We start from the raw sequence: 26,726 nt of genomic DNA on the forward strand, positions 1-26,726 counted from the left end.
GGTAAAGGGGAACCTAATGATCATTTTTAGTCGCAGACTGGTGAAAAGAAAAAAAATGCACTTTTTTATCTGTTTTGGATGGTTTGTGGAACTTAATTTGCTCCCTAAAGGTCAGGATTACTGTTTCTCTCTGTTTTTTGATTCATCATTTCATCTTTGGAAATCTCAGATACATTAAAGACTAGCTGTTGTCAGAGATCCTCAGATGCCCTTTATCAGGAGGGGGGGGCACAACTGACCTAAATTGAAATCATTATATTTTAATGTAATTTGGCCAATAGTTTTTATCTTATAAGATTGTTATATATATACTGTATATTCTATATGTTCAGAACTACCAGTGTACAGAATGTACAGAGCAGGTGGAGTTGGAATGGAGCTCCATTGTGTGCAGGAACCCACATAGGATTATGGGTGTGACTATCAACACAACTCTAATCCGGGTCTACCTGTCCTCTTTACTCAGTTATTTGTTATGTACTCCTCTCTGACTGTCAAGATGGGAAGAGCTTTGTATGTTGATGGAATTAATTATTATGTGTGGGGTGTCAAGTCTTTGTAGTTTTCAATAATCTGTAGGTCTGTCACCAGCTTTAACAGACTTGGTATAATGAAATAATATGTAATGCCCGTAAATTTAACTATTAGGAAGTACCTTTTAGACTGTACTTGCAATTCCTGTATCATAATTTTGAGACTTCCTCCCATAAATTATGTTTTCTTCATTTTGTGGAAGTCATGCTGTAAATGTCAGCAAGACTCATACACAACACGTGAGAAAACAAGTATTAAAGGAGATTATGATGCCCTTCTCCATTCACAGTAAGAATGAACGTGAACGTGTATGTAGTATTGCCCAAGTAAAGTGTTCCTTCTCCCACTCCTAGAGAAGAAGCATAAAAGGCTTTAAAGGGAGACGCCCTATATGGTCTGACTGTCTGGCTGTCTGACCGAGCTGTAGCGTCAGACTGAGTTAATGAAGTGCCAGATGAGCGCTCCTTGTTAATATCAGCCACTCATGCATTTCAGGAAGCCGTTCTTCCTGTCAAGGGGAACTAAGTCTGCTAACCTAATTTGGTGAAGAATATGTGCAACAGTTTCTCAGGAGAAAAAAACAGTGTATCATCATCTCTCTCATTTGCCCCCTTTGATTGATGCTGATCACTGATCTGCTACATTGTAATTGAAAAGGCAGGCCGTGTTTGGAGGTGGATAGAGCAGAGGCACAATTATGCATTCACACATCACATAAACAGAGTACCTGTTTGTGTGATGTGTGATGTGTGAATGCATAATTGCTATACACCTATTGACATGCTTAAAAGCTCATGCTAATTTTCGAGAATTTCAGGAGGCAATAAGAGTTGTTGGTAAGATAAAATGTACATGAGAGAAGAGGGCTAGTACACACTACAGACTGAATGGCAATAATATGAGTGGAAAAAGAAAAAAGAGAGAGCACATTAATCCCAGTGAACTCTGCTTGTGGTTTCTAACCTCACAGCAGTAGGCAAAGAAACTGAGGAAAAAATGCCCAAAAATACAGATTGAGACAGAAAGACAGACAAAGGCCAGGAAGTATAAGTAAGTGGGATTAACGGACAGAGAGACACAGATATGAACAGGTGGGCAGAGAGATAAGTGCTCCTGAGGTGGCTTGTTTGGTCTCAGGTTTTTCTATTAGTGAGGGCCAATGCTCATCTGCCATATGGCACTAGTTCAGTCAACTCTATTTTCATGGAATCTACAGTGTTGTGCACAAGGGCCCATTTCATCTTTGTTTCTCATTTAAACACAAGTAACTGTTTTAAGTCAAACAGACATATTTCTGAATGTTTTTACCTTTTTTTCTTGGGAGTGGTTCCTCATCACATCCCTGAGGTCAAACTATTGTGTTCTTCTCATCTCAGTTACAAGCTCTTTGATGCAGTGGTTTGTGTTCATGCATGCCCAAAATTGGGGCAATTACTTACTGTTTCAAACCCCATGGGTGGCAACTAAAATCTAGGTGCAGAGAATTGAGTGAGTGTTTTTTTTTCTCTACTCAGCAACTACAAACTGATTAGTTAGAAGCAGTAGTAATAGCAGTAACTGTGTATCAACGTTACATGCTTTATATGCCAAAACACCCACTCCGACCTCCTCCCTAACCCCTCCTGTTACAACAAGACGACGTTACTTGAGCCTTGGCTACTGAGAGAGAACTATCATTACTCACACCACCACAAGAGGTGGTTGTCAGGACAACGTAAACACAAGTTGTTTTTAAGTATTTAATAAAACTACCAACACTGTTGTTTCTTGTACAGATTACAGTTACAGATGCAACTTTCTCTTTCTCATTAACATCATCTTATTATTAATACTAATATACTGCCATCATTTACATTATATTCAGGTGTTATGGTGGCATGTGACTGCTGATGACAGTCCGTCTGGCTTCCTGTGGGAGTGGCAAAAGACACAAAAAGGCTGTTCTTCCAGGCTAAGCTCTCTCTTGCTGGGCAGCCTCAACATCTCCGCCTGGCCTCCACACTTTTGCGGTATGATTTAGGTTTACATATGTTTGAACACTCACACATACTTTCATTCATCCATACATGCCCTACACCACTGACTCCATATCTCCACACCCCATAGTATTTTCTTATTAATTCAATTCATTTGGCTTCTGAAACTTTTGTCTGTGTGGACTTGTTACAAACCTGAGCCAAGTTTGTGACTTACAGGCCTGGACACAAGTAAAAATGAATGCAAATGCTGTGGAATAGTAGTTGAAACCTGAGTATCAACTGAAAAGCACTGCATAAAAGCATGCATGTTTTGTGCATATATTGTTTACTGCGTAAAAGCTGATAGTGACTGATAGTGACTTGAAGTTTACCTCCACTGTTAGGTTAAGCATCCATAAATACCAATAATTGTTAAGGTTTCATCATTGTGGTTTTGTACTTCATGTATTCAGTTTCAGGTTTGACCAGTTTAAGTAACATAATGGATTCTTTTGCAGAGACACATACATTTACTAGGCACCATTCACTAGAGTATAGATAGATGCAATCACTTAATTTCAACTGAAATGAAGTTAATATGAACTTATTATTTTACCCCTGAAGGTGAACACAACTAATTAATTATTGATTAATTTGAATATATCATCCTGTTGCAGCTCATCCATAAATAAAACGTTATTATCAACTTCTAGTGCAAAGTATCACGTCATTTTTACGGCTAACTAAGTTAAAAATAAGTGAGTATGTGAGTAGCATTGCATGCATTTTCACCTTGTATCTCTGGGTTGGCAATTTTACACATCTCTGATTAGCAAAGAGTGCCAAGTTATTCTTAAGCAGACATGAGTACAAACACATGCAAGAGGCCTGAAGGACACAAAACTGCTTTAAGCTCTGCTGTTGTTTTCACAATTGAATGATCTGCCAGATTGGATGAGATACTACACCAAAAAAAGAAAGAAAAATAAATGTATGTCAATAACTCATAAATCCATTTGGATAACAGTAATTACAGTTATGCGTTCTAAATGTATAGATATTGCTTTGGATAATTAAACATAATACAGTCAGTGTACTTATGTATAGGATACTGCCAAAAGAAATGTACAGTTGTACAGTTGGATCCCATTTTCATCCACAGCATGTGATTGTTAGCCTTAATAAGTGCTTTACTTTTATATTAGAAATATTGTTGTTCTCCTATATTTTTTTTCCTACTATTTTGCCCAACATAGAAACCTTTGCCCTTCTCCACATGCTTCATAATTGTACTGTAAAATCCATATAATCAGACACAGGAAGAAATAAATAACCTTCCATGATGTATAAGCCTCTTAGGGGAAGAGAAGCCTTATGGCTCTCATCATCTCTGTTGATCATGAGTGTGTGGCTGCAATGCAAATCTCTATTGTCCACAGGTTAATCCTGGGATTTATGGGATTTTAGGTACTTCATCGGACAAATTTAGCTCAGATGAGCACAGATGACACATTGGACCCTAATTTGGTGATTGCGCATGGCAGAGCCTTTATGCTGTTGAGGTGGTGTTTTCTTCAGGGGATTTTTTATACCTGCAACCATTAAGAGTTTAGGTGACTCACTTGGGAGGAGGAATCAAAATGGAATTTTTAGTTGTCAAAGACTCCGACTTGCCTGCCCCGTCCACCTGCTGAGACTAAATAAATTGCACAAAGTGCAGTTGTGTTCTGTGCTATTTTCATTTCTTAAATCAGGTCTCTCACAAATAGACTAATTTTAATGCATACTTAATGCATGTTATACAACAGGTCTTGTTTTGCAGGCTAATGTACTGGACTTCTCTTTTGTTTTAGTTTTTTTTGTTTGCATTATATTTTAATGCATTATATATTATAATATATTATATTGGACGGCATTTCTAATATTTTGTTCACCTCATTTACATATATGTAGAAGCAAAAATATTTGAAAACATATTAAAAACATTACACACTCAAATACCTCAAAACCATAAAATAGAGCCAAAAAAGAACCCTCTGTGACACAATGTCAACAACAATTAATATTTATTAGAGTAATGTAACATTAGATTGCATGGCAGTATCTTTCTGGTCACTTAAAGTATCACAATCCCACTGTCCTCACTGCTTACAGGATTAAATTCAATATTCTGTTGATCAACTATAAAGTGATTTATAATCAAGCCCCAGCTTAGTTTCATGATCTCCAAACTCCATACTGAACAAGTAGGACAAGGTCATCTGACCAAAGCTCAGTGACTCATTCTCAGAATGTAAGACGAGCAAAGCTTTTGCAGTTCGGCCTTCAGGGTGTGGAACAGCCTTGCTAGGTTGCTTGGTCAGGAATGTGGACTGTTTTAAAGTATCTGAAATCCTATTTCTAAAGAGAGGCCTTTTATTGATGTCTTGGTGTCTCTTTATTGATTTAAGTATATCTGTGTCATTTATTGTGCTTCATTGACTTGTGAAGCACTTTTGACTCCATCAAGGTACTACATACATAAACTTTACCACGACACAAATACATCTTGATTGATTGATTGTTCTCCTTTGATTTAATAAAGAATTCTGAGGCCAAGACACATTTTAAATTAAATAAGAAGGGGCATGTCTTTAGCATGATTCTGTAAAAGCTCTTTTGAAACAGCATCCTTTTAAAAATGAAATATATATGAAGTAAAATAATATCACAGATGAAGTGCAGGTCAGGAATTATTTCTAAGACAGGAGCCAACCAGCTCCCCTTGCCCTCTGGGTCAAAAGGAGCTCTGTGCTTCACAATTCACTACCTCCACAACACACAGTCGTCGCCTAATTAGGAGAGTCATGAGGCTGAAGACATAACACAAGGCCAAGTGGCTGTTTTGTCATCTGACCAGCCTGACAGACAGGACAGTCTTCATATTCTGTTTTACAGTAAATATGGCAATATGGAGTTGGTCCAGAGCTAGGTTTTTTGCTATGTGGTAAAACCTTCCTTTGTTTTCTGACTAAATTATACAGCTTTGTCGATGATTTCTGCTTGTGCCCATGTGTGTTCTCGTTATTCTTCTTCTTTTTATTGATCACAGTGTTAATGAAGTAAGAGTAGGGGTGGAGAGGGGAATACACCTACCTAATTTTGTTATTTGCGGAAAACAGTCAGGCTGCATTCAGACCAAATCAGGCGCTACAGTAATTAGGGGTTGTGCAGTAGTGTGAGAGCTCTGGAACTCTGACGTCGGGTTGTTTCTCCAAAAGTTTAATCTGTTTCAACCAGTTGTATCGGCACCCACCGCACCCTAAACTGACAATCCACATTCAAATGAATGGGAGGACTGGCGTTTCGTCTGAAATCTTTGCAGCGCTTGATGATTCATCTGGTGACCATACTTTTATGAAAATAAATACTTGTATAGAAAACAACAGCGATAACGTTTTGTGTGTCCTCTTAAATACCAACTGTACTATTAACAGGAAAGACAGTGACGTGAAGCCATTTTGCTCAGTATCAGTGCTTGCTCTTTGGATTTGTTGTCTATTTTCATTAATTTACATTATGGTGTATTCATGTCATTGTGCAACAACAAAGAAAAAGATATCAAATAGAACTGAAAATCTTCCTTAATTACCTACAGCAGTTATATGTATAATTAAATACCTAATTTTGAGAACAGATGGATAACACATTGATGTGTATTATTTGATACTAATCATAAAAGTAGTCTTCATAAAATGATATGCAGTACAAAGTTGCCACGTATGCAATGTTCCAGGTAAACAACTAGCAGATGTTGGGGCCCCATACTGATAAGATTCATTATTGTTTGGATGTGGTCTTCCTTGGTATGTGGGAGTTATGCAATAGAGGTCAAGGTATGTGAAAAGTCATTCTGAGAGGTCTCTTTTCCTGACCCCTAGATTGGAAACAAAAGTTTACAGACTCATGTGTTATAGTAGGACCCCATGTATGCCTAAATGTATAAAAGACGAGTTTGAACAGTGTTCGAGGCAGCAGTACTGATTCGGCTACGGGTGCTGTACAGGTCAAGATGTTGATCCTGATCTTTGATGCAAATAAACAATATTATGTGAAAAGTCAGTATCAGCGGAGTTTCCTTCCATCATCGGATCATCGCCTACATCTGGGGAATGAAGAAGAAATTAACAACATTGAGGTTCCTTGCTCCCAACACCTTGCCCCGCTCCATCAACAAAATCTAATGAAGAAAACATTCTCCCTCAACCTCAGACACCAAAGTGAAAAACATCTACCTTTGCTTCAGATTCTGTTTACGACAACCAATCAGATGCTCAGACCGGTAGCTCTACTCTTTAAAGAGTGTCTTTTATTGGGAAATTGGAGGCAGGAATATGGACAGCATAACCAACTCTATTAGCAACCGGGGATGTTAGCAGCAACCTGGCCAAAGTGTGACACTAAAGAAGCTCATGGGTGGATAGATGCACACAGGTAGCAAGACTGCCGTTGTTTGTGTTATCCTGTAATAACTGGCTTTACAGCCCACTTCAGCAAAAGAGAAAATGACTTGTGTTGTATGAGTAGTTTTGTTAGAAAATGCTTAGGTTCAGTGACATACAGATGACAAAATGAAAATATGACACTGCAGGACTTGTTTGTAAGTGGCAATCGAAAACAGAAGAAAAACAAAGGCAGCCATACTAGCTGCACTCAATAGTTCTTCTTCATGTGGCATGTAGCCATTAGGTGCAACTGGACAGGGTCCATAAAAGTGAATGAGAGGTTCTTTACTCCATGTTTGTTCTGCTGCATAGACCCATATGTGGTAACGGTAAAGATCAATATCCAGCTGCTTATTCATCATTCACCCTTAGTCCATACTGTCTTTGGTCAAGCTAACTGGCCCCATTTGACCATTATATTGTCATGTGTTATGAGTAACGCAAAGGGTGCTTGGCAACAAATGTTGGCAGGATGTTTGAAGAATGACCCTTGTAGGCCATGGTCTGCTGCACACTGAAAACAGCCATTACCACTGACAAGCAGCACCTATCTTGCTCATTAAGTGTTGGGCCTCTCAACCGCAGTTCAAGCAATAACACTGACGTTTGATACGTGGCCAAATTTTCCTATTGTTTTTGTCCTATTGTTTCATGAATGTGTCAGCTAGGTTGATCAAATGAGCAGTATGACTAGTTGCAAAAAGTAATAATTATATCTCTAGTGTGGTAATACTGGTTTCTCTAGAGAGAGAGAGAGAGAGAGAGTTGCTTTTCTTAAACTACTGGTTTAAGAAAAGCAACTAGAATTCCAGATGGCTTCTCCCACTCTTCGTTCAACTACAGTGATTAAATGGGTTTTCTCAGTGAAAAGCACGGCATTTTGGCATGGTATTATGTACCATAACTATTACCTGCATAGAATAACCATGTGTCAGGGAAGGAACTAAAAATCTAGCTTTTCGTAGCTTATAAAACACAAAGTCTATCATGCCTAAAACCAAATTTAGATTCAATCTACTACCCCACTTTGTGTCCAACAACAGGGTGGTAGATCGTATTCAAAGGCTGTAAGTGTTTTCTCCAACACCAGCACGGCTGTTATAATGTCACCCATGTGAGTAAGTGCTAGGTTTTGCAATACAAATGACATTTGCCTACAGATCTCAACAAAGCATACACATGAAGACACTTGTTTTGCATGTTAGTGGTGTAGCCATCTACCAGATGGTGGTTTGACTTTAAATTATTTGATTCACATGCAAACAACAAACCTAAGCCTTCCACAACTGAGAAAAAGAGAGTAACCCATCGCCATGCAAACAGACCATTCCAGAGACTGGAAACCCTTCAATATCCTGTGTTGACAATTTCCTCTGATTTTAATCTTTTTAAGAGCAGTTAAAGCTGCCATTTCCTCCTTTTGTGTCTTCTTTGTAAGAGGCAACCAAGCACTGGAATCAAGAGAGTTTTGGTTTCAAATCTGACTTTTTGAGGAGAATGTTGTTAAATTGTGCTAAAATGTACATAAGCAGACACCTATTTAAAGGATATCATATTCTCTTTACTCAATGCATATCATCTTTTAAAATAGAAACAATCACACTTCCATTCACTCATGGTGTAATATATCAGTGTTACAGTAAACTAACAAAAAGACAGAATACAAGTGTATGTTGAGTCTTCGAGTTGACGGTTTAAATGTATGATGGTGGAGCTGATACATCCAATACAAAGCCCTTTCTTATAAAGGTAGCACACTAAACCTCAATCACCCACCTCTCTATTTCAAGGAAATTCACTCTCTGGCCAGTCAAGTTCATGTAACTTCCTTTCAAGTCTCCTTTTTCCCATCTACAAGGATTAGAGAAAGGATTGGGTTGTTGAGGCCAATGTAGAAATTATGTAAGAAAGGACACATTTAACAGGATCACAGGGTTCAGATGTCACTGCCACAAAGGTACCATGGTGGAGAGATGGAGGGTGAGGGTCAGGTAAGCAGAAAGATAATGGCCAACAGCTGTGAATGGGGATACGGGGAGAGGCGAGCAGGTGGGATATGAAGGGGCAGAGCAAAGGGGATGTTAACGTGAGAAAGATGGTTGTTCCCTCTCGAGGAGATAAAAGCATTCCTCCTGTTGCTAAAGGTTATCGGATTGCAGGTTGAGAGAGGCCTGGAAGAGGTAATGCAGAAGCAAGCTTCAATGGCAATACTTTTTAACCATGCTAGCGGCATGGCTCTGGGGATGTCAGTTGGTTGGTCCATCTGTCTTTGTTGATCAGATTGAACTATCTCAACAACTTTTGGATGATTTGCCATGAAACTTGGTGCAGACATGGCCCCCCAGAAAATGAATTCTACTGACTACTGAGATGATGCCGACTTTTCCTCTAGCTCCACCATTTGGTTCACATTTGTGGTTTTGAGTCTAAAACCTCAAAAACTATTGGATGGATTGCCATGTAATTTGGTGCATACATTAGCTGACTTTTCATCTAACTTCATCATCAGGTCAAAATTTCAATTTGTCCATGTTATTGTATTTGTTTTTAGCATTTTTAGTGCTAATTAGCTGATGTTAGCATGCTAACATGCTAAACTAAGATGGCCAACATTATCTGTATAACATCAGCATAGTAGAATTGACACTGAGAGCATGTTGATATTAGCATTAACACCAAATTACATTAACATTATTACATTAACACATACATTCATATATTGTACTCTGTTGCCCAGGGCACACGAATGAGGTAGCAAAGAAGACGTATACAAGCGTTTGATTGCCATTGCAGACATTCCTCCTGGTTCAATCTACTTACCATATTCACGCAGAAAGCACAGCTGAATAGCCTCAAATTTCAGTAGCCCTGGATATTGAAAATGAATGTATGGATGAGCTTGTTCCACATATATCTTTCGAGTTTCGTAGGTAAATATCATCATAATCAATTGGAAAAGTGGCAATGTGTATAAATTAAAAAAAAGAAAGTATATAACTTTACAATTAACCCGTTTTCATGTGTTGGGGTGTTGAAATACTGTATGGTAGGGTGATCGTCATCTCTCTCGTCATGCTCATGACCTTGTATTTGTTGACTAGAGAAAGAATATGCTTGTCAGATTTGATCCTCTGAACTTTTTGCTGTGAGGTGAAAGTGCTTACCACTGAGCAATCGTGCCACCCTCTCATGAAAATACAATGAAACTGAAGCTGATTGCACTAAAACCTGTCAAGCCCACATTAAATCATGAGTTGCTGACCTAATACATTTCACTCCCACTGTAAATCCTTTCATGTAAAATCCAATCATAATCGAAGATTGTTTGTAGAATGCTAGATAATTGAGATCTAACCATGGAGGGTCTATCTGACACAGAAAAACATACACATGTAATTGAAGCTTTAGACTTACTCTGATCAACAAGATTGCATCAACTGTGTAGTTACATAAACATGGAAAACAAGATGTAATCTAATATGTCCTGCCAGCTTTCATAGTCTTTCACATTCTTTATAAAGGAACAAATCAGCATGTCACACACACACACACACTACACTTGCATTAAATAACTCATTCAGTGTTAATTGTAGCTTCATAAATACCATGACCCACAGTCATATCCACTCACATCTTGAAAAAACTGTTTCTCTCTTTCATACAACAGCAACATGAGGCTTTTCTATTTGATAAGAATCAGTTTACACTTGTCAAGTAATAACAGTGACAAAAAAAAGATCCTATAATCCACAGCAGCAAGATTTGCACACATAATAACTTTACATTTATTGAGTTCAATGACAAAAATATTCAACATGAAATGGGCTTAACTCCTCTACCAAAATACAAAATATCACTGCTGTCTGATTGAAAAATCAATCCTTTATGATTATCTGGCCAGTGTGTTATGGTCAGTCCCCAAGAACACTTTCAAGAGCTTCACTTTCAGTTCCTCTCTAACGGGTAGGTTTCCATATTACCACCCGTTAATTATTCATCTATGCTCGCTTGGCGTCTCAGTTGGAAAATAAAGCAAATCCTTTGGACCAATGATACAGAATAGCGCGGCGACCTTCCTGCTGAACCCTGGTGCATTGTCCATTTGTCTCCTACTGCTGGTATGAGTGAAATTGGAGCAGAGGTGGACATTATTTCTTGATGTGTAAAACCTGTCTCTCGCACAGCACAAGTCCATAAACAGCCAGCTCAGCGGCGTGTGTGCAGTGCTTGGTGAGCTAGGTACAGTCCCTTTTGTAATGTGCAAAATGATATCTCTGCAATGTAACCGTCTCTATTACAGGGGGAAGAGATTGTCTTACCCTTTGGATTTGCTTCACAGAACAAGACAAATGAGCTTGAGCTGCTCGCTATGGACTCGTAGTGCCCATGTCTATCCACAAGGAGAAATGACAGAGCTATGCTGTAAGACATGAATTACTGTAGCAAATTTGGTAGAGCCGGTTTTATAGCATTACCATCAGTTAAGATTAACTCTAATCAAATTGTTGATAAACTTTAACTAACTGATAATCATAACTACTGTCATGAGATTAAAAATAAACCCAAGGATCCCTGTGAGGTTTCTATTTCTGCTCTGAATTTGTTTATTCATTTGAAAATTAAAAATAAAAACACATTAAAACAACAAATCAGCTACATACTATAATGATTGTTTATTTTAATGCATCCATTTAACAAATCTTCACAACATATATACAGTAGATATGTCCTTAACAAAATCAACAGGTGCTCATGTCAGTTTTTCATTTTATTTTTTAATGATGTCCAAGCCCTTTGAAAAGTTTTATATGTCCTGACGATGTGGACTTAAAAATTCAGGAAGCACTCTGGATTGTTGCAGAAAGTGACATAATGTCTGTCACGGAAGGATGTGGGACAAGCACACAGACGAATGGAGGAAAAGAAAATTACTAAATAAATTTACAAAATTAACCATTTTTGCAATTTGATTGCTCCACACCGTGTGAGATAGTTTTTACACAACACATTGCAACAGCAGAAGCAGTAAAAGTTGAAATTGTTACATGAAATCAATTCAAAAACATTTTTAGCTGTGGTTCGCAACAGTTTCTATTGGATAAGGTTACAGAAGTGCCTACAAATGACTTTTGTACAGTCTATACTTTCATGTTTGTTATATAATTCAAGACTCCCACCACAATGAAAAGAGGGATGTTATGAATACAAATTTTCCATATAAAAATAGGAACATTGTTCACATATTGTTCACACACTGATGTTTGATGTTTAATTATTAATGGAAATAAACCCAATTGCATATTTATTTACCTGCGAGTGTAAACGCAGACACATCAATCTCGTGCCCTGGGTGGCTGGTAATACTGCTGTGTGGGTCTCGTGCGTCTAGGCTGTCCATCTCCCCCACGGCGAAACTCTAGTGAACTGTCGTAGTAACCATCATCTTCCTCCTGCCATTGTACATTTGATATGGTTGTGATGTTACTGTGGGTAATCAGATTAAATGTCATTCATATTTCATCACCTTTCGTCAACTCACTTGAATAGTTTAATTAGATGTTTCCACTTAATATTGACGGACACATTCTGATCTTAATAATGATGAATGATAAATAAATTATTAAGTTTTCTTTCTCCTTACCAAAACATCAACAGGTTTGATGTTATGCAGCAGGACCTCTTCGCAGTTTCCATAATCACTAAATACAACCACAGCCGTGGAGCCTGACGGATGCACAGCATCTATTCTGGCATGGTAGAACTTCATGCGTACGCGCACACACCACAGACAGAAACAAATAGAAATACAATTATTTTAACACAAACATTTCTATGTCAAGAAACATTTAAGCTAATTAATTACATGAAAAACAAATCAAAGACACTGTCAACACTGACTGCAAGAAAATGCGTCACTATAGCACAAATTATATTTTGATGTAATTTAATATAAAAATAAAAACAAGCTGTCAGGCAAAGAAAAACAACTCACTTGACGTTTCTAGAATCCCACAATGTCTGTCAGTGAATTGTGGCTGTTACAGATTTAGTTGTTAATTGTAATATTGTCACATATTTGGGTCTCAGTCTCAGGTTACTTTATGAGCTCATGTAATTGCTTTTTATTTCAGTGTACTTTCTCTAACTCGAAATACAGTAAGTTGAATGCAAACAATTATCACCTATTGCTTTGTCACCAATCCAGGAAAGACATACCTTGCCATCTTCCCAGTACAGTGCCAGGCACTGGTCTCCTGGTTTCCAAGCCTGATCCACAAAATGACTTTTCTCTGGTCCTCGAAGACCTTGACCTTTGCCTTGTCCTGACCTTCTTTTAGGTCCTTGGTTATTAGACATGTTTTTCTTGGGGGGCAGGTCCCTGTTGGGGGGACACGATGAGTTTGTTGGCTTGATTGGCCCAGTTCTTTTGTGTTCCATATCTCCATTTTGGAAACGAGAGGGATCCCCTGTCATGATTCCACAATCCCGTGATAACCCCACTTCTTGGGACGTCCCTGAGCTTCCTCCCCTCAAGTTAAAGTTTGGTGGCCCACTATCCCTTTGTCGGTCAAGGTGGTCTGAGTTTGGTCGGTCAGTCTTCCCTTTCCTCCTGCTGTTGGATTCTTCAGTTCTGTCTGTGCGTTTATTATTTCCTTTTCCATCCAGCTCACTGCCTGCAGAATGAGTCAGTTTAGATATGGGTACATTGTCTTTTCCCCCTCTCCTGTGAGACGGCCCAGACATGTTCCCACCACCACCACCATCTCCATTTCTGGATCGTTGGTGGTAAGATCCACTAAACTCCATTTGCTGCTGAGGCTCTTTTGAACGTGTGAAAGTAGTCGTGAAGGATGAAGGAAAACTCTGCTCATCTCGCATCTCTCTCCTGTCATTTTGCAATCTATCCGATGTGCCTCGTGACCATCTATCCTGGCCCTTCCACTGCTGGGCTTGAGCTGATGTTTGGGAGGTTGCACAGTTAGAGGGAGGCTCCTGGCCAGGTTTGGGAAATTCAGCGTCCCTGTGGAAGCGAGGTGGTCGGTCATTCCTTTGCTGCCTATGGTCATTATGCGAGGAGAACTTGGTCTGAGATGTGTCTTTGGAGTAATAGTCTGAGTTGGAGAAGTTTGCTTTACTCTCATGATGTCTCTGAGCTGCCTGGCTCTTTGGCTCTGAGAAAACACAGCAAAAAAAGAGCAGTGTAATTAAAATCAATGTCAAAACAATAATGGGATGAATAATAGAAGTAACGTTGGCAAGACCACATAACCATGTGCCACACACCGTTATTCAATGAAGATTAAACACAACCAAAACATATCGAAATATATAGCATATAAAAAAGTGAGTTCATGCCCACTTTAAACTACAGCCCAGTGCTGTATTGGTCTTCCACACCAGCGCCACACCATGTCTTAATTCTCTGTCCATGTTGTAATTTTACCAAAGAACTAGCTTGAAAAAGAATACAAACATCACCTATACTTAACATCATGACGTGTTTCTTCCTAAAATAAGTCAAGTACAAAGTTAAAGCATGACGGTTATGGACCAGGGAGAGGTACCAAGGCAGGACTAGTTCACCCACCATCAATGGCGAAAACTCCCATCTTGGATTCCAGAAAGTCAAACAGAGTGCTTGGTCCAGATGGTCTTCCCCCTGCACCCTCCTCCTCATCTTCATTTCTGGACCTGCCTCTTCCCCTCCCTCTGGCTGAGGAGAAGAACCCAATCATAAGATTATGTAGACCCAATTAAGAACAGTCTGATAAATGAAACTGGATGTTTGAATGTGTGCAGCTTCTGGCCCTGGGTGTCCACATTTAAAGTATGTGTGACAAGGCTCTATGTGTCTGAGTGTGTGTGTGTGCGTGTGATTATGTTCATTTTAAACATGAACCCATCTAGATCAGATATTTTACTTGGGAGTAGTAATACAGGAACACATATATATGCTCCTTCCAGATTGCATGGAATTGAAAAGGTTAATGTTCTGTAGCTGACTCGGAGAATTCATGTATGCAGCAACAAAAAACAGCTTTAAAAACAGTCCCTTCTGTACCACATGATAAAAAAAAAAAATCTTTAACAAAAAATAGGCAGCAGGTAGTTCAGAGTGATGGAACAAGTTTCAAGTTGCTGCAAGTTCCTTTTCAGTACTGAAACAAATACAAAACAATGACTGCAGGTGAAGCAGAATATCCATCTGAAACCTTGTGTGTGTTTGGGAATATAGTTGGCAATAAAGTGCGTATGCAATTTGTGGTAAATGGACTAAAACAAGCAAAACCGCCACTGTGAACCTTTAACTGGGCTGTAGGTGATTTTCACTGCATTTAGAGGACCGCCACAGCACTCGCCCAATCTCACTCTTACTCTGAAGAAACACAAAGTGTTTCAGGCTATGGAGCATTTTTTCAAGTGAGCAGCGGGCATGTGTGGGTGTGTGTGTGTGTGTTTGTGTGTGTGTGTGTGCGCGCACGTGCATGCGTATATGTATGAACCTCTGGGTTGGGGCCTGTTAGGTTCAGCTATGACAGGGCCAGGTCTGCATCCAGTAGATCCAGTCAGTAGGCTGTTTAGTGCCACTTCAAGATTGTTGTTGTTATCCATTAGGGCCTGCCGAGCAGCCTCCCTGTTAAAGCCCATCTCCATGATGTCTCTCAGAGCACGCTCATCCACCTACACGCAGGACATGATGAGAGAAAGAACAAAAAGAGAAAAGAGGATATAAGGTATATAATGTATAGGAAGAGGTGGGAAAGACATATGGATGGATAATGGTTGTTTGGTAATATTAGGCACATGTAAAGTTCATTGTGAACAAGGAAGATGAATTGGATGGACAACGGAAAAAGAAAAAAGATCCACAAAGGACCTGTTTTTTTAAAGATGGCCAGACATGGGTATCACTTTGAGCTTTGTTTTAGGTTGGATTAGTGTGCATTCAAACATCTGTAATATCCTGTTCTATCCTATTTATGTTAAGTTCTGCCTAGAAACTATCACAACACAAATGTACTGCCACTGGATTGGAAAACCTAACCAAGCCTCCAATTAATTTAGATTTCATATCATATCATATCATAATCAATGCCTTACCCAGTCTATGAGTTCCAACCTTTCCACACAGGTGGCTTTCATAGCTATATTAAAACAGACTCAAATTGTTTTACAGGTTTGGAACAAGTTTGTCTTCTCACCAGCTCTCGATAGTTTCCATCTTGTCTGCTTTCAGTTCTTTCGACCCTGTCTTCTCGTCTCCTCTGCTGGTATGAGTCTCTGCTCCGGAAGGAGGAAGCAGCAGTGGATAAATTACTGCCTGCATTTCCTCCACCACCAAACATGCGGGGACCCTAACAAGTAAAAGAACATCAAGATCAAGAGAGCAACAATAAAGCCAACACAAGAAACAGAACTTTGTTGTTGACAATGTTATTATGATGTTACTTGAATGTCAAAGGTAATCAAGGTTAAGATCAATGTCAATAAGGACCATGTATTTTCAAATTGAGGTCAAATGAAAAATTGCAATCGACAAAAGAAACAGCTAAATTAGTTAACGTGGCAAAAGGAGCAGTCATCAAAAAAAGAATCACAATATGCAAACAAATGTGAGTTATAAAATGTTAGTAGCTCTGTAAAATAATGAAGTAACCTGTCGTTACCACAGCCATCTCCATAAGATGTAATAAAGACACAAACCCATGATATGGGTTAACATACTTCTTTGGTCTTGGCCACCTCAGCAATGGCTGCTGTCCGCTGCTTTTCAAACTCATCATTCTCGTCAGTACTTTTGAGAACACTGTGAGTCTGAAGGGTCTTCCTCTGGTCTAGTTCTCTGCCGTCTATGTCATCCTTCCTTTCACACTTCTACAGGGAGCAAATACAGAACATGTTCTCCTCAGTCATGTATAGTTCCTTAAGAAAATAATCAATGCACTTAACAATTTCCACATTTTATGGGGTAACATTAGAACTACAATGAGGTCACCTGCAGTGTTTTTATACTATAGATTAGATTTGTTGTAGCAACCAAATAAAAAAGACATTGGGCCCTATCTTGGTAGTGCAACGACCACCACAAGCAGCGCTCCAACTGTTTGTTATTTTCTTGTCCCTGAAATTTGTGTTGTCCATTCTGTGTGGTATTTTAGTGCCAAGCGCAGAGCACACGGTGAACAGGTGGGAGGTTCATTCAAATAAGGCAGCACAAAGAGAAACTGTGTCTTAGACTTTGCGCTGACAATCTCACAAACATCTCAGAACCACTTCTGTTTCTTGCGCAGCGCCACTTTGCTGCCATAACACAGCAATAACAGAATAATGCTTAAAATGTCAATAAACAAATTTAATTAAACACTACCCAGGCAATAGACGCTTTTAAATCGATGTCTAATGTGGATAAAGCAGGAGTGTCGGTAAATCAGTCTGCCCTTCTGATGAAAAGCTTTTCCTTCAGTTCATTAAACCCTTGCAGCCGTCTGAAGGCAGCAGGACAGATGTTGATAAATCTGCAGTCTCCACTTTCAGAAACGCCACGCCAGAGCGCAGTGCCATTACGCACGATCGACCACCATGTTCACCTTCATTAAATCTGGTGCAAATGACACCAGGCTGTTACAGAATAACTACACACATTGGACGGGTCCGTCGTGACTCGGTGTTCTGCCTGTTTTGCGTGAGACCTCGGATTACCGGAGCTCGTTAATCCTGTGTGTCACAGCCTGCTTTCCAACTTTTTCAGCGGTTCATGTTTTATTCTTGAAGTGCATTACAGTGCAAACACTTCTGTACCACATTTTAAGATATGATGTGGCAATTTACAATGTGAGATGCAGCAGAATTATGGCTTTACAAAACACATTTTAAATCATTTGTTTCTATCATGATTGTACTAATCAAATGTAAAAAAAAAACAAACAAACAAAAAAAACACACACCATCTGCCTTTGGCTGCAGATTTGTGATTTGTGGTGCTGTGTTCACATCGTGCTGCTCTGCACCATCCAGACAATAATGATTTCCTGGAGAAAACGTTTATTTTATTTGTTGAGCTGTTGTCGTCATGCGATGTCATGTGATTGGCACAGCTGTTTAAAACTGATGAGACCAGTGATGTGACTGGCTCAGAGATCATCTATTAATCACCACACCCTCCGATCTATACTCCACTTCACTCAGTCCTTTTGCAGTTTTGACCTACCATTTAGCTCTTGCTGATGCACATATGCTATTAAAATAGGATCTGGCTAATCTAGCTATGCAGATAGTTTGGTTTTTCTTTGCACAGGTTTTGAGATCTCCATCACTGAGATTTCTACCACCATTCCAATTCATAGGGGAAGAATGGCATTTTATTTGAGGTCCTAAAAGCTTTGGAAAACAGCTCAGGAAAATCTCAAAAGCAATGTCTCTTTCCACTCACAATGTCCCTGTTACTCTGGATAAGTCACTGACCTCGCTGTGGACAGTTCCCAAAGATAAATGTCTGGGGGCTCTGTAGATCAGCTAGGCTAACCAAGGTATTGGCACAGGGCAACCAAACCAATCTGCACACCTATATCTCATTAAGGTTAAGCTGTAAATCATGTAAATATGATGACTAATGCTTGAATGCTATGTTCTTTCACTACTCTGAAGTGTACCTAACACTTCACTGGTGAAAATTCAGAGCACGAGTCAAACAATTCTATTGTCTGATGAGATGTAAATTAAATCAACATCTTCAGGGGAAACAAAATGTCCGGTGAAAACCCACCAACTCATCTCACTTTTAAAAACATTCCTGCTGTGAAGCATGGTGGTGGCAGCTTCACACTGTGAGAATGCTTCTGAGTAGCAGCAACTGAGAGAAGTGGAACTGACTGACTGATTCTCTGCAGCCACAGAGAATGTGTTTCAGAGTGCCAATTACCTTGGAATAGGATAATATGTATACAACCCTAAGCAGACATCCAATCAACACTAAGTCCTGGAGTGACCCAGCAGCAGAAATGCATTTACACTGAAAATCTAGAGAATGTTGAATGATAATTCCCAAATGCTCCTCATCCAACTTGACAAAACTTGAGAAAATCTGGAATGAAGAGTGGGTGAAAAAAGGGTCATGCTGATATGGATGTAACCCCTCTTAATCTGTGAATGTATTGACTCTGGTTTAGGAGATTTTAAATGAGAAACGTCTGTATTTAATTTTCTGTAAATAGCAGTGATGTGCAAAACCACAGAATGTCGAGAAATTTAAGGTGGTTCAATACTTTTTGAAGGCACTGGGAATTGAGCATAGTTATTCTTTTCAAATCCATTACTGTATATAGTATCCCAATTGCTTGACAGTGTGATGGAAGTGTATGTTTGGAGCACATTATTTATTTTTGATGGCGCACTTAAGAGGCTTGCTTATCGTCGTTGAAACATTTAATCTCTTCTCACCTTTTCTACCAATTGCCACATAATTTTATTTTAATACAAATGCAACACTTACACCACATATATTTTTGTGAAGTGTCATTGCAGTTTGTGGTATGTGTTGTAGGACAACAAAAGCAGAATTAAAATTCAGTCATGCATTTTAAAGATTCATGAAGACTTTCATAATCAGTTAAAAAAAAGATCAGAGAGAACATTGCCAAGAAAAGGGACATCAAGGTCCACTCCTGGAGCCAGGCCTGGGTCTGGCCCCTCAAATACATTTGAGAGGTTATTGTTATTCAACAGCACCTCCGACTTCTATCAAATGACTGCTGAAATCTCATTTTCACAAACTTACATTTCCTTATTTTTGTTAGTTTGCTATTTTCTATTCCTGTTTATGTTTAATTTAATTTTATTCTACACTTTTATTTTACACTTTCACAATTTGCTCTATTATAATTATTATTATCCTCACCTGACCAAATGGCACAAAGGGAGGAGGTCCACCTTCTGCTCCAATGTTACTCCTGCTGTGTTTGGCCAGACTCTGCAGGTTGAATGGTAAAGGGAGATCATTCTTAAAGAATACGGAAAAAGTACAATCCTAGCAAGAGTAATGACAGACTGGTGGTGGCCTTCAATGCAAATTTAAAATGATTACCAACATATTTTTTAACAAAAGTAGCTGAGCCATCATTACAAAATTGACCCTCACCCTTTGTAGTTCCCATTTCTCCACCATGTGATCAACCTCTCCTCCAAGGACAGAGATTTTTGAGTCATCGAGCAGCAAAAGACCATTTTTAACCTGGACTGTACCAAGGAGCTTTACCTTTGTTCCAGGGGGGGTATTAAGACTGAAAAACAAAACAATAAAAATGTATTTATGAAATGATGCTTCATATATAAATTGTTTAACCAACTGTTAAATGTTGAACACATTCAAGGTTTTTAAGATATTATAACTGCATATAGCAAGCCCTGCATGCTATTGCCGTACCCATACCACTTTATAAATGACATGGAGCAGTGCCAAAGGATGACTGGCGAGGCTAGGAGAGACTATTAATAATCCCAGCTGCTCACCCACCCTCGTGGTAAATTAAAAGCCCCTCTATCTCATCAGGCCTGATAAGGCCTCTGCCTCTCTCATTAAGAAAGCACAGGGACTTAGAGGGATTTCCAGCTACTGATGCCGGATGCCAAAGCAACAATTAGGGATTTCACTCCAAACCTCTGGGATAGATCCTGTTCTCATGATAGTGGCCCATGCACAAGTGAGGCACTCTCTATCCTCGATTCAATCACATACGCACAATCCTACAAACACACTATTCACCCTCTGATCAATGTTGCCACTTACTGCTTAATTGTCATCCCTCTATATCACTGTCTCCCACACTGAACAGTCCTGTAATCCATCTCATCCTTCTTTGCCTCTCATTTATGGCCTCGCGCACACTAAAGCGGACACTTTCATAAGAAACACTAACCACCGCTGTTGGTAGCCAGTGTGTGTGTGCCGCTCATAAAGAGGGGATTTGTTCTGTTCTCTCCTCTCTTCCCATCAGGAAGTCAAGGCCCACATTCTGGCCACTCCACCTGTACAGACTGGCTAGTCACCATGGCAGCAGTCACCAAGGCCACCGTTGCTGGGATGGAGATGTAATTAAGGCTGGGAATTGTTAGATAGCTGCCACCACGTGGAAATTGCAGATAAAGGGAAAATTCAAGCATGTGGTGAGGTGTGAGTGTTGACAAGGAGGTGAAGGAGAAGGGTGTGTGCAGAATCTTACACATTTGCTTAGAATACATGAGGAACTGGCTAAATGACATCCCTGCTTTGCATCCGCACATCTACTAGAAATTCAATTTATTTTTACAATTATTTATTTTCATTTAGCTAATGTTATTTCTTACAAGTATTAAACAGTGTTATAAACTTCCCAGACAATTACAATACATGACATCTCATTATTTGCACTAAACCTATTCCTAAACGCAACAAAACTGTTGTGTAGGTACCTGATCTTAGACAGGTGTTTAAACTCCAATCCAACACAGGTGGTATGCCCATCTGTCATTTGTAGGCGCAGCATTCGCGGTGCGCCCTGGGACTCTTCATGGTTCTTAGGAGCTGAGACGTTCCTCACCTTCTGCACCTGGAGAACACATGGACCCTCCAACTGGCCACGTGCAAGGGACAACAAAAGAATTATGGCGTAAAAGGCAAATCGGCAGGCATAATAAAAATAACTCTTTCCATTTGACATGCCTGTGTCTGCACGGATTTACTTATTCCTCACAACATAGCTTACCTTTAGATTCACAATGACCATTTTATTCAAAACCCATTTATCAGTTCTATCCTCTCAAAAAATGATTTCCACTTCTGTGAAAAGATATACATATATAGTAGCCATATACACTGCACAAAGCAGAGTGTATGACCAGTGTGACATCAATGTGCATCTTGAAGGTAGCCGGGGTTAAGCTCACATAGAATTACATGTTTTAATCCTCTGGCAATGGTTGGATCATTTTTTGTTCTCTCCAGTTGCTCAACCCCAGCTTCACAGGCGAAGCGGCAGTTCTATGATCCTTGTTTGCCAGTGTGTTAGGGCCATCTAGTGGCACTCACGAGAATTGCATTTCAGCTGAAAACTTGAGCTTGCACTAAGTGATAAAACAAAACAAAACAGTAACCGTAGCACAAAATCTCCCATTAAGTTTCAAAAATATAGCATCGAAACGGCTGTATAAGAATTTCTGTACCACTCACCTTCTCAGTTCTTCCACTATTGATATCAGATGGTAGAAATTTTCTCCCAATAGGCCTAAGATCACTCTGCAAAAGAGATACTGCATAATTAAAAAGAAATAACAAATAATGGGCCAGTCATAATGAAATTAAATAATGCAATAGAGTTTGCCTTAAATATATACCAAAAATGTTTTTGCCTACACTGTACTGTGCCTGAAAATAAACATAATCTGCCTAATGCTATTCATTTACATGTTGGTGAGGGGCCCTTTCACTTGTACCCTCAGTTCTAGAAATGGATATCATGGAGCCAATTCAAAGCAGACAAGTAATCATGCCTGTGCACTATCAGGCAAATTTGCAGTACTTGCAGTACCATCCAGTGTGTATAATATCATGTAATATAGGGTGTAATTTCGGATGGTTTACTGAGGACAATCTAAATTCAAATTAAACTAACTTTTCAATTATTGCTAATATCTAACACATCTGTTAATCAAATTAATTAAAACGACATTTTATATTTTATATTTCCTAGGACCCCAACATAGTGATCAACTATTTGCAGATTTTCTCCATACTGCAAACATCTGTCAGATTTCTGTTGGCTGCACCAAGGCACCAATTCCAAATGGGTCGGTCACCCATCCTTTTTACTGCAGCCGACAATATCTCTAAATGTAGGTCTCTTATTTCCCCAGTAAACATAACAGAATTACAATACAATTATTTTCTTTTGGCAGCACAGCAAGGTCAAAGCTTTTGCAGTAAATGCAACTATTGTAGGTTTTGGACTTGTCTGATACTGCAGACCAGATAAGCAGTAAAACTGTCTTATTTTCAATCCTGTTCTACATTTCCAGTTCTATAAATGTTTGTGGTTCTTTACTTATTACTGTTTTTGTGTGTATTAATTGTCTATTGAGTCTCTATATTACCATTTGTTTTTTAAATATACATTTAAAAGCTTCTAGGGAGCATCTAAAATCATTATCATTAGCTAAACACAATGGCTACATTATATGTTGTCTCTCCATGAAATGAAAGTTAATAGCTCTTTGGCATCATGTTAGAAGGGAGACACTGGACTGGATTTAACTGGTTGATCAAAGAGGAAAAATTAAATAGTTTGATGTGAAGGTGCAAGATAATCTTGCTGGGGCAACTGAAGATGGAAAGAACCAATGATGGGTCTGCCATTAGTGTCAAACACGCTGAACCTTCACAGAGTAGAGAATTGGGAGAACACCCAGATTAAAATTGTGTGTATGGTGGCTGTGTGTCCGTATAAAAGCAATGAATACCGAATGAATTACCACAGTATTTCTTAACCACATCCCACAACCGTTTGCAGAGAAAACTCATTGTTGAATGATACATAGAGAGCAGACTGCTGTTATGCTGGGAAAATGTACATGTAAAACTCACAAGATTAAAACTTAAAACTTACGTCAAGTGCAATACGAATAATGTCATTGTGTGATATTTTCTCAGCTGATCCTTTCAGCTCTGCTATGCCTTCATCACTGAGGTACCTGAAAGATGACAGAAAAGGTGCAGAGGGAAATAGTAGATCAACATGCCTAACCACAATTAAGTTCAAACATTTAAAAGATTCTTGGTTTAATCTACACGCAGCAATTAAATCACAAGAAATCTGCAAATATTGGTAGACAATTCTTGTGTCTCAAACACAATTCAGTTATAAAACGAGACGACGCTTTAACAATGTTAAATCGATCTTTTAAATAATTTCAAGGATTTCATATAAATGCGTTTCACCACATGATATGACTTAAATGTCTATTATTAATGCTTCGTTTCAAGGCGGGAGGATCGGTGGTGCAGAGTTAAGCCCTCAGCATTTCTGGTCAGATTATTATCTTGTGCCAAAAACAGGACAACCTCAGAAGCATCGTTACATGTATGAATTTAGAAGGCGCATCTGTATAATATAAACACAACTGGTTTTAATCTTAATAGCATTGCACACTGCAGTAGAAACCATCCCATTGACAAAGTCAGCACTCTATCATAGATATTGTACAGTAATGCGTGTTGCTGTGAAGTTTCAAAAGCACTGCAAGTTTTTGAATTTAGCTGAGGTCGGCGCTCTTTGACCACCAAACCATGTGACGTTATTACTGCTTATCGGTTAACACAAACGGTAGCGTCAGTCTGTGTGACGTTAATGGCATGCTAAGTGTGTATTAGCTGCATGTTAGCTAACGTTATTTATCTCGCTAACGTTAGCTCTTAGTTAGTTAGCCTTAGTTTCGATTTAGGCAAACTAATGCCGTTGCCACAATCCGCACAACCTAAAGGTTGTGTGTACATTAGAAACCTTCCAGCTCTCAAAAAACTCTGATGTAAAAATAGAATGATCAGTTAGTGTTATAAGCAAACACCAATCTGGCACCTCAGTGAGTTAACGTTAGCTAGCTCACTGACGTCAGCTACCATGCTACCTACCAGCCCTCTTTGGTCAGGGAATCTGTCAAATCGGTCATTTTCGTCTGTCAGCTATAGATGTGTAAATAACGACACCAATAGGTTTAAAGTGAGCACACTTCAATAACGACTATCTGATTCTGTGATACATATTCTCCTCCTAATGATAAAGCTCGCTAATGTGAGTATTCAACGACTCTACGTAACATACGTCACTGACCGAGACGCGTACGACAAGTATGGAGTGCAGAGAGGGTCAAAATACTTTTTCTATTTCTGTTTCGTTTTTTTGCCTTCTCTTTTGGGTAGTAAAGTTGTGTCAGTAGGAAAGGCTGTCTGACATCCAGTGGTAAAGGACAACCTTGTCTTCATGTAAAAATAAGAATAGAAACTATGCAGGAGCATTTGGAGACTATGTAAACAGTGTACACCAGACTAATATATGATATGATAAGTATAAGTAAGTATAGTGAGAACATAGTCCAAAGGTCAATGTAACATATTAACATAATATAGTATAATATGGTACATTCAAATATAGTATGAAATATGAGATATAGTATAAGTGAAATGTACTGTAGTATATCCTTATCAGCTTGTGAAGTCTGCTTGCCTCATCCACCTCGAAGCCACCATCCCAGCACACCACAGCAAAAAATAGTGCACTGGCTACTACAGACTGGTAAAAGGTCTTCAGGAGTCTGTTGCACACACTGAAGGGAGACGTCTGCTCTGTCCCTGTCCTGAAGAGGGCATCAGTGTTGTGAGACCAGTCCAGTTTTTTGTTGATTTGGACCCCAAGGTACCTGTATGAGTCCACACTCTCCACTTCCTCTCCCTGGATGATTACCGGGACAGGCGGCCTCCTATTCCTGCTGTAGTCTACCATAATTGAGATAAACAGGGTGAAAGTAAGAAAAATAAGAAAAACTAGGAAATTAGTGAGAGCTGCTGCAACAGGCTGCCCATGGAAGTAGATCATAGATCATGTCAAGTAGACATAACATGAGTAGCAAAAATAACATAAGTTTATATCCAATAATGAATGTCGAGTGGAAACCATTATTATTTTAAATGTTTCTACCTTCCTTTGTGTCTACAGAGAGTTTCACTGTGCCTTAAACATGCATAATGAGTAAGCCTATATGTGTCCACAAAGCCGTTTCAAGCTAATTTCTTCCATAATTTCTTGTGTAATATTGTTTGAATAGTACAATTTTGTCTGTGGAAGAGTCAAATGTGGAAGGAATGTAATTACACCTTTTACTTAAATTTTAGGTTTGTGTTTAGGAAGCCATCCCAACCAAGTGCAATGTGTCTACATCTACCCATTCTTGGTCCAGACTTTAGGCCACACATTTTGGTACAATTAGAGGACACTTAAAGAAGTCCGATTGGGCCCTCAAGGTGTCCTGGTCCTAAGGACAATCGATAAAACCCACAAATCTGATGTAGTGATACCATTTTAATTCAAACCACAAGATGGCAGTATATGCACACAGAAATGCTGAAACAGTGCCTTCTCTCCATATACAAGTTTCACAAGCTTTAAAGCAGTTTTGCTCAGTTTCATTGAGTCAGGGCCTTTAAGTTTGATTTTGACCCTCTTGTCTTATGGCCTTGGCCAGGCCATAAGCTAGGCCGCCTAGCTAAAGAGAAAAATATGTTAAGATTTTCTATTGTCAAATGATGAATGATTGTTCTATACAAAACAGACAGTATTTAACATTGTTTTATTGTATTAGTTGAATACAACCTGAGGCCTCAGAATTGTACCTTTTTTTATTTTTTTTATGGTATGAAAATGTTGTCTTGAAATACTCATGCCAATAAAGCACACATAATTCAATTAGAAAAAACTATCAATCTCACTTAGGTGGATTTTCTGTATGTTAAATAGCAGAGATCAATGTCATTATCAGTACAAGAGTTTCAATTATTTGGTCTTTGGGGTTTTTGATTGTATATCCCTGCAGCAATTCTTTGACCGATTTGCAAGGGTAGGGCTCTCATTTTCTGAGAGGATTAACAAGGTACAAGGCTTGTGTTTGGCTAGACGAAGAGTGTTAATACATCGCTGGCAGCCATGCAGACAGCCTTTCAGAGACTCAAGGT

The 26,726-nt window shown here is 39.0% G+C and overlaps 1 protein-coding gene across 1 annotated transcript; it reads right to left on the bottom strand.

Moving 5' to 3' along the window:
• Window positions 1-11,637: 11,637 nt before the first annotated feature.
• Window positions 11,638-24,754, bottom strand: tdrd3 (tudor domain containing 3). The gene is made up of 13 exons (XM_070903714.1): window positions 24,633-24,754; window positions 23,611-23,695; window positions 22,179-22,244; window positions 21,422-21,582; window positions 20,112-20,253; window positions 19,872-19,943; window positions 16,703-16,852; window positions 16,180-16,332; window positions 15,481-15,658; window positions 14,561-14,690; window positions 13,193-14,138; window positions 12,618-12,737; window positions 11,638-12,426 (listed from the first exon to the last, which is right to left on the bottom strand). The coding sequence occupies exons 1-13, from the start codon at window positions 24,668-24,670 to the stop codon at window positions 12,310-12,312; spliced, it is 2,358 nt and encodes a 785-aa protein (XP_070759815.1). The 5' UTR covers window positions 24,671-24,754; the 3' UTR covers window positions 11,638-12,309.
• Window positions 24,755-26,726: the final 1,972 nt, after the last annotated feature.

This window comes from Enoplosus armatus, chromosome 1 (genome assembly GCF_043641665.1).
Source record: "Enoplosus armatus isolate fEnoArm2 chromosome 1, fEnoArm2.hap1, whole genome shotgun sequence".
NCBI lineage: Eukaryota > Metazoa > Chordata > Actinopteri > Centrarchiformes > Enoplosidae > Enoplosus > Enoplosus armatus.

Coding starts and splice junctions, on each gene's coding strand:
- tdrd3 (XM_070903714.1), bottom strand. CDS start 24,670: ATGACCGATTTGACAGATTCCCTGACCAAAGAGGGCTG. Junction 22,245..23,610: donor TTATTCGTATTGCACTTGAC/GTAAGTTTTAAG, acceptor TCTCTTTTGCAG/AGTGATCTTAGGCCTATTGG. Junction 20,254..21,421: donor AAACACCTGTCTAAGATCAG/GTACCTACACAA, acceptor TTTGTTTTTCAG/TCTTAATACCCCCCCTGGAA.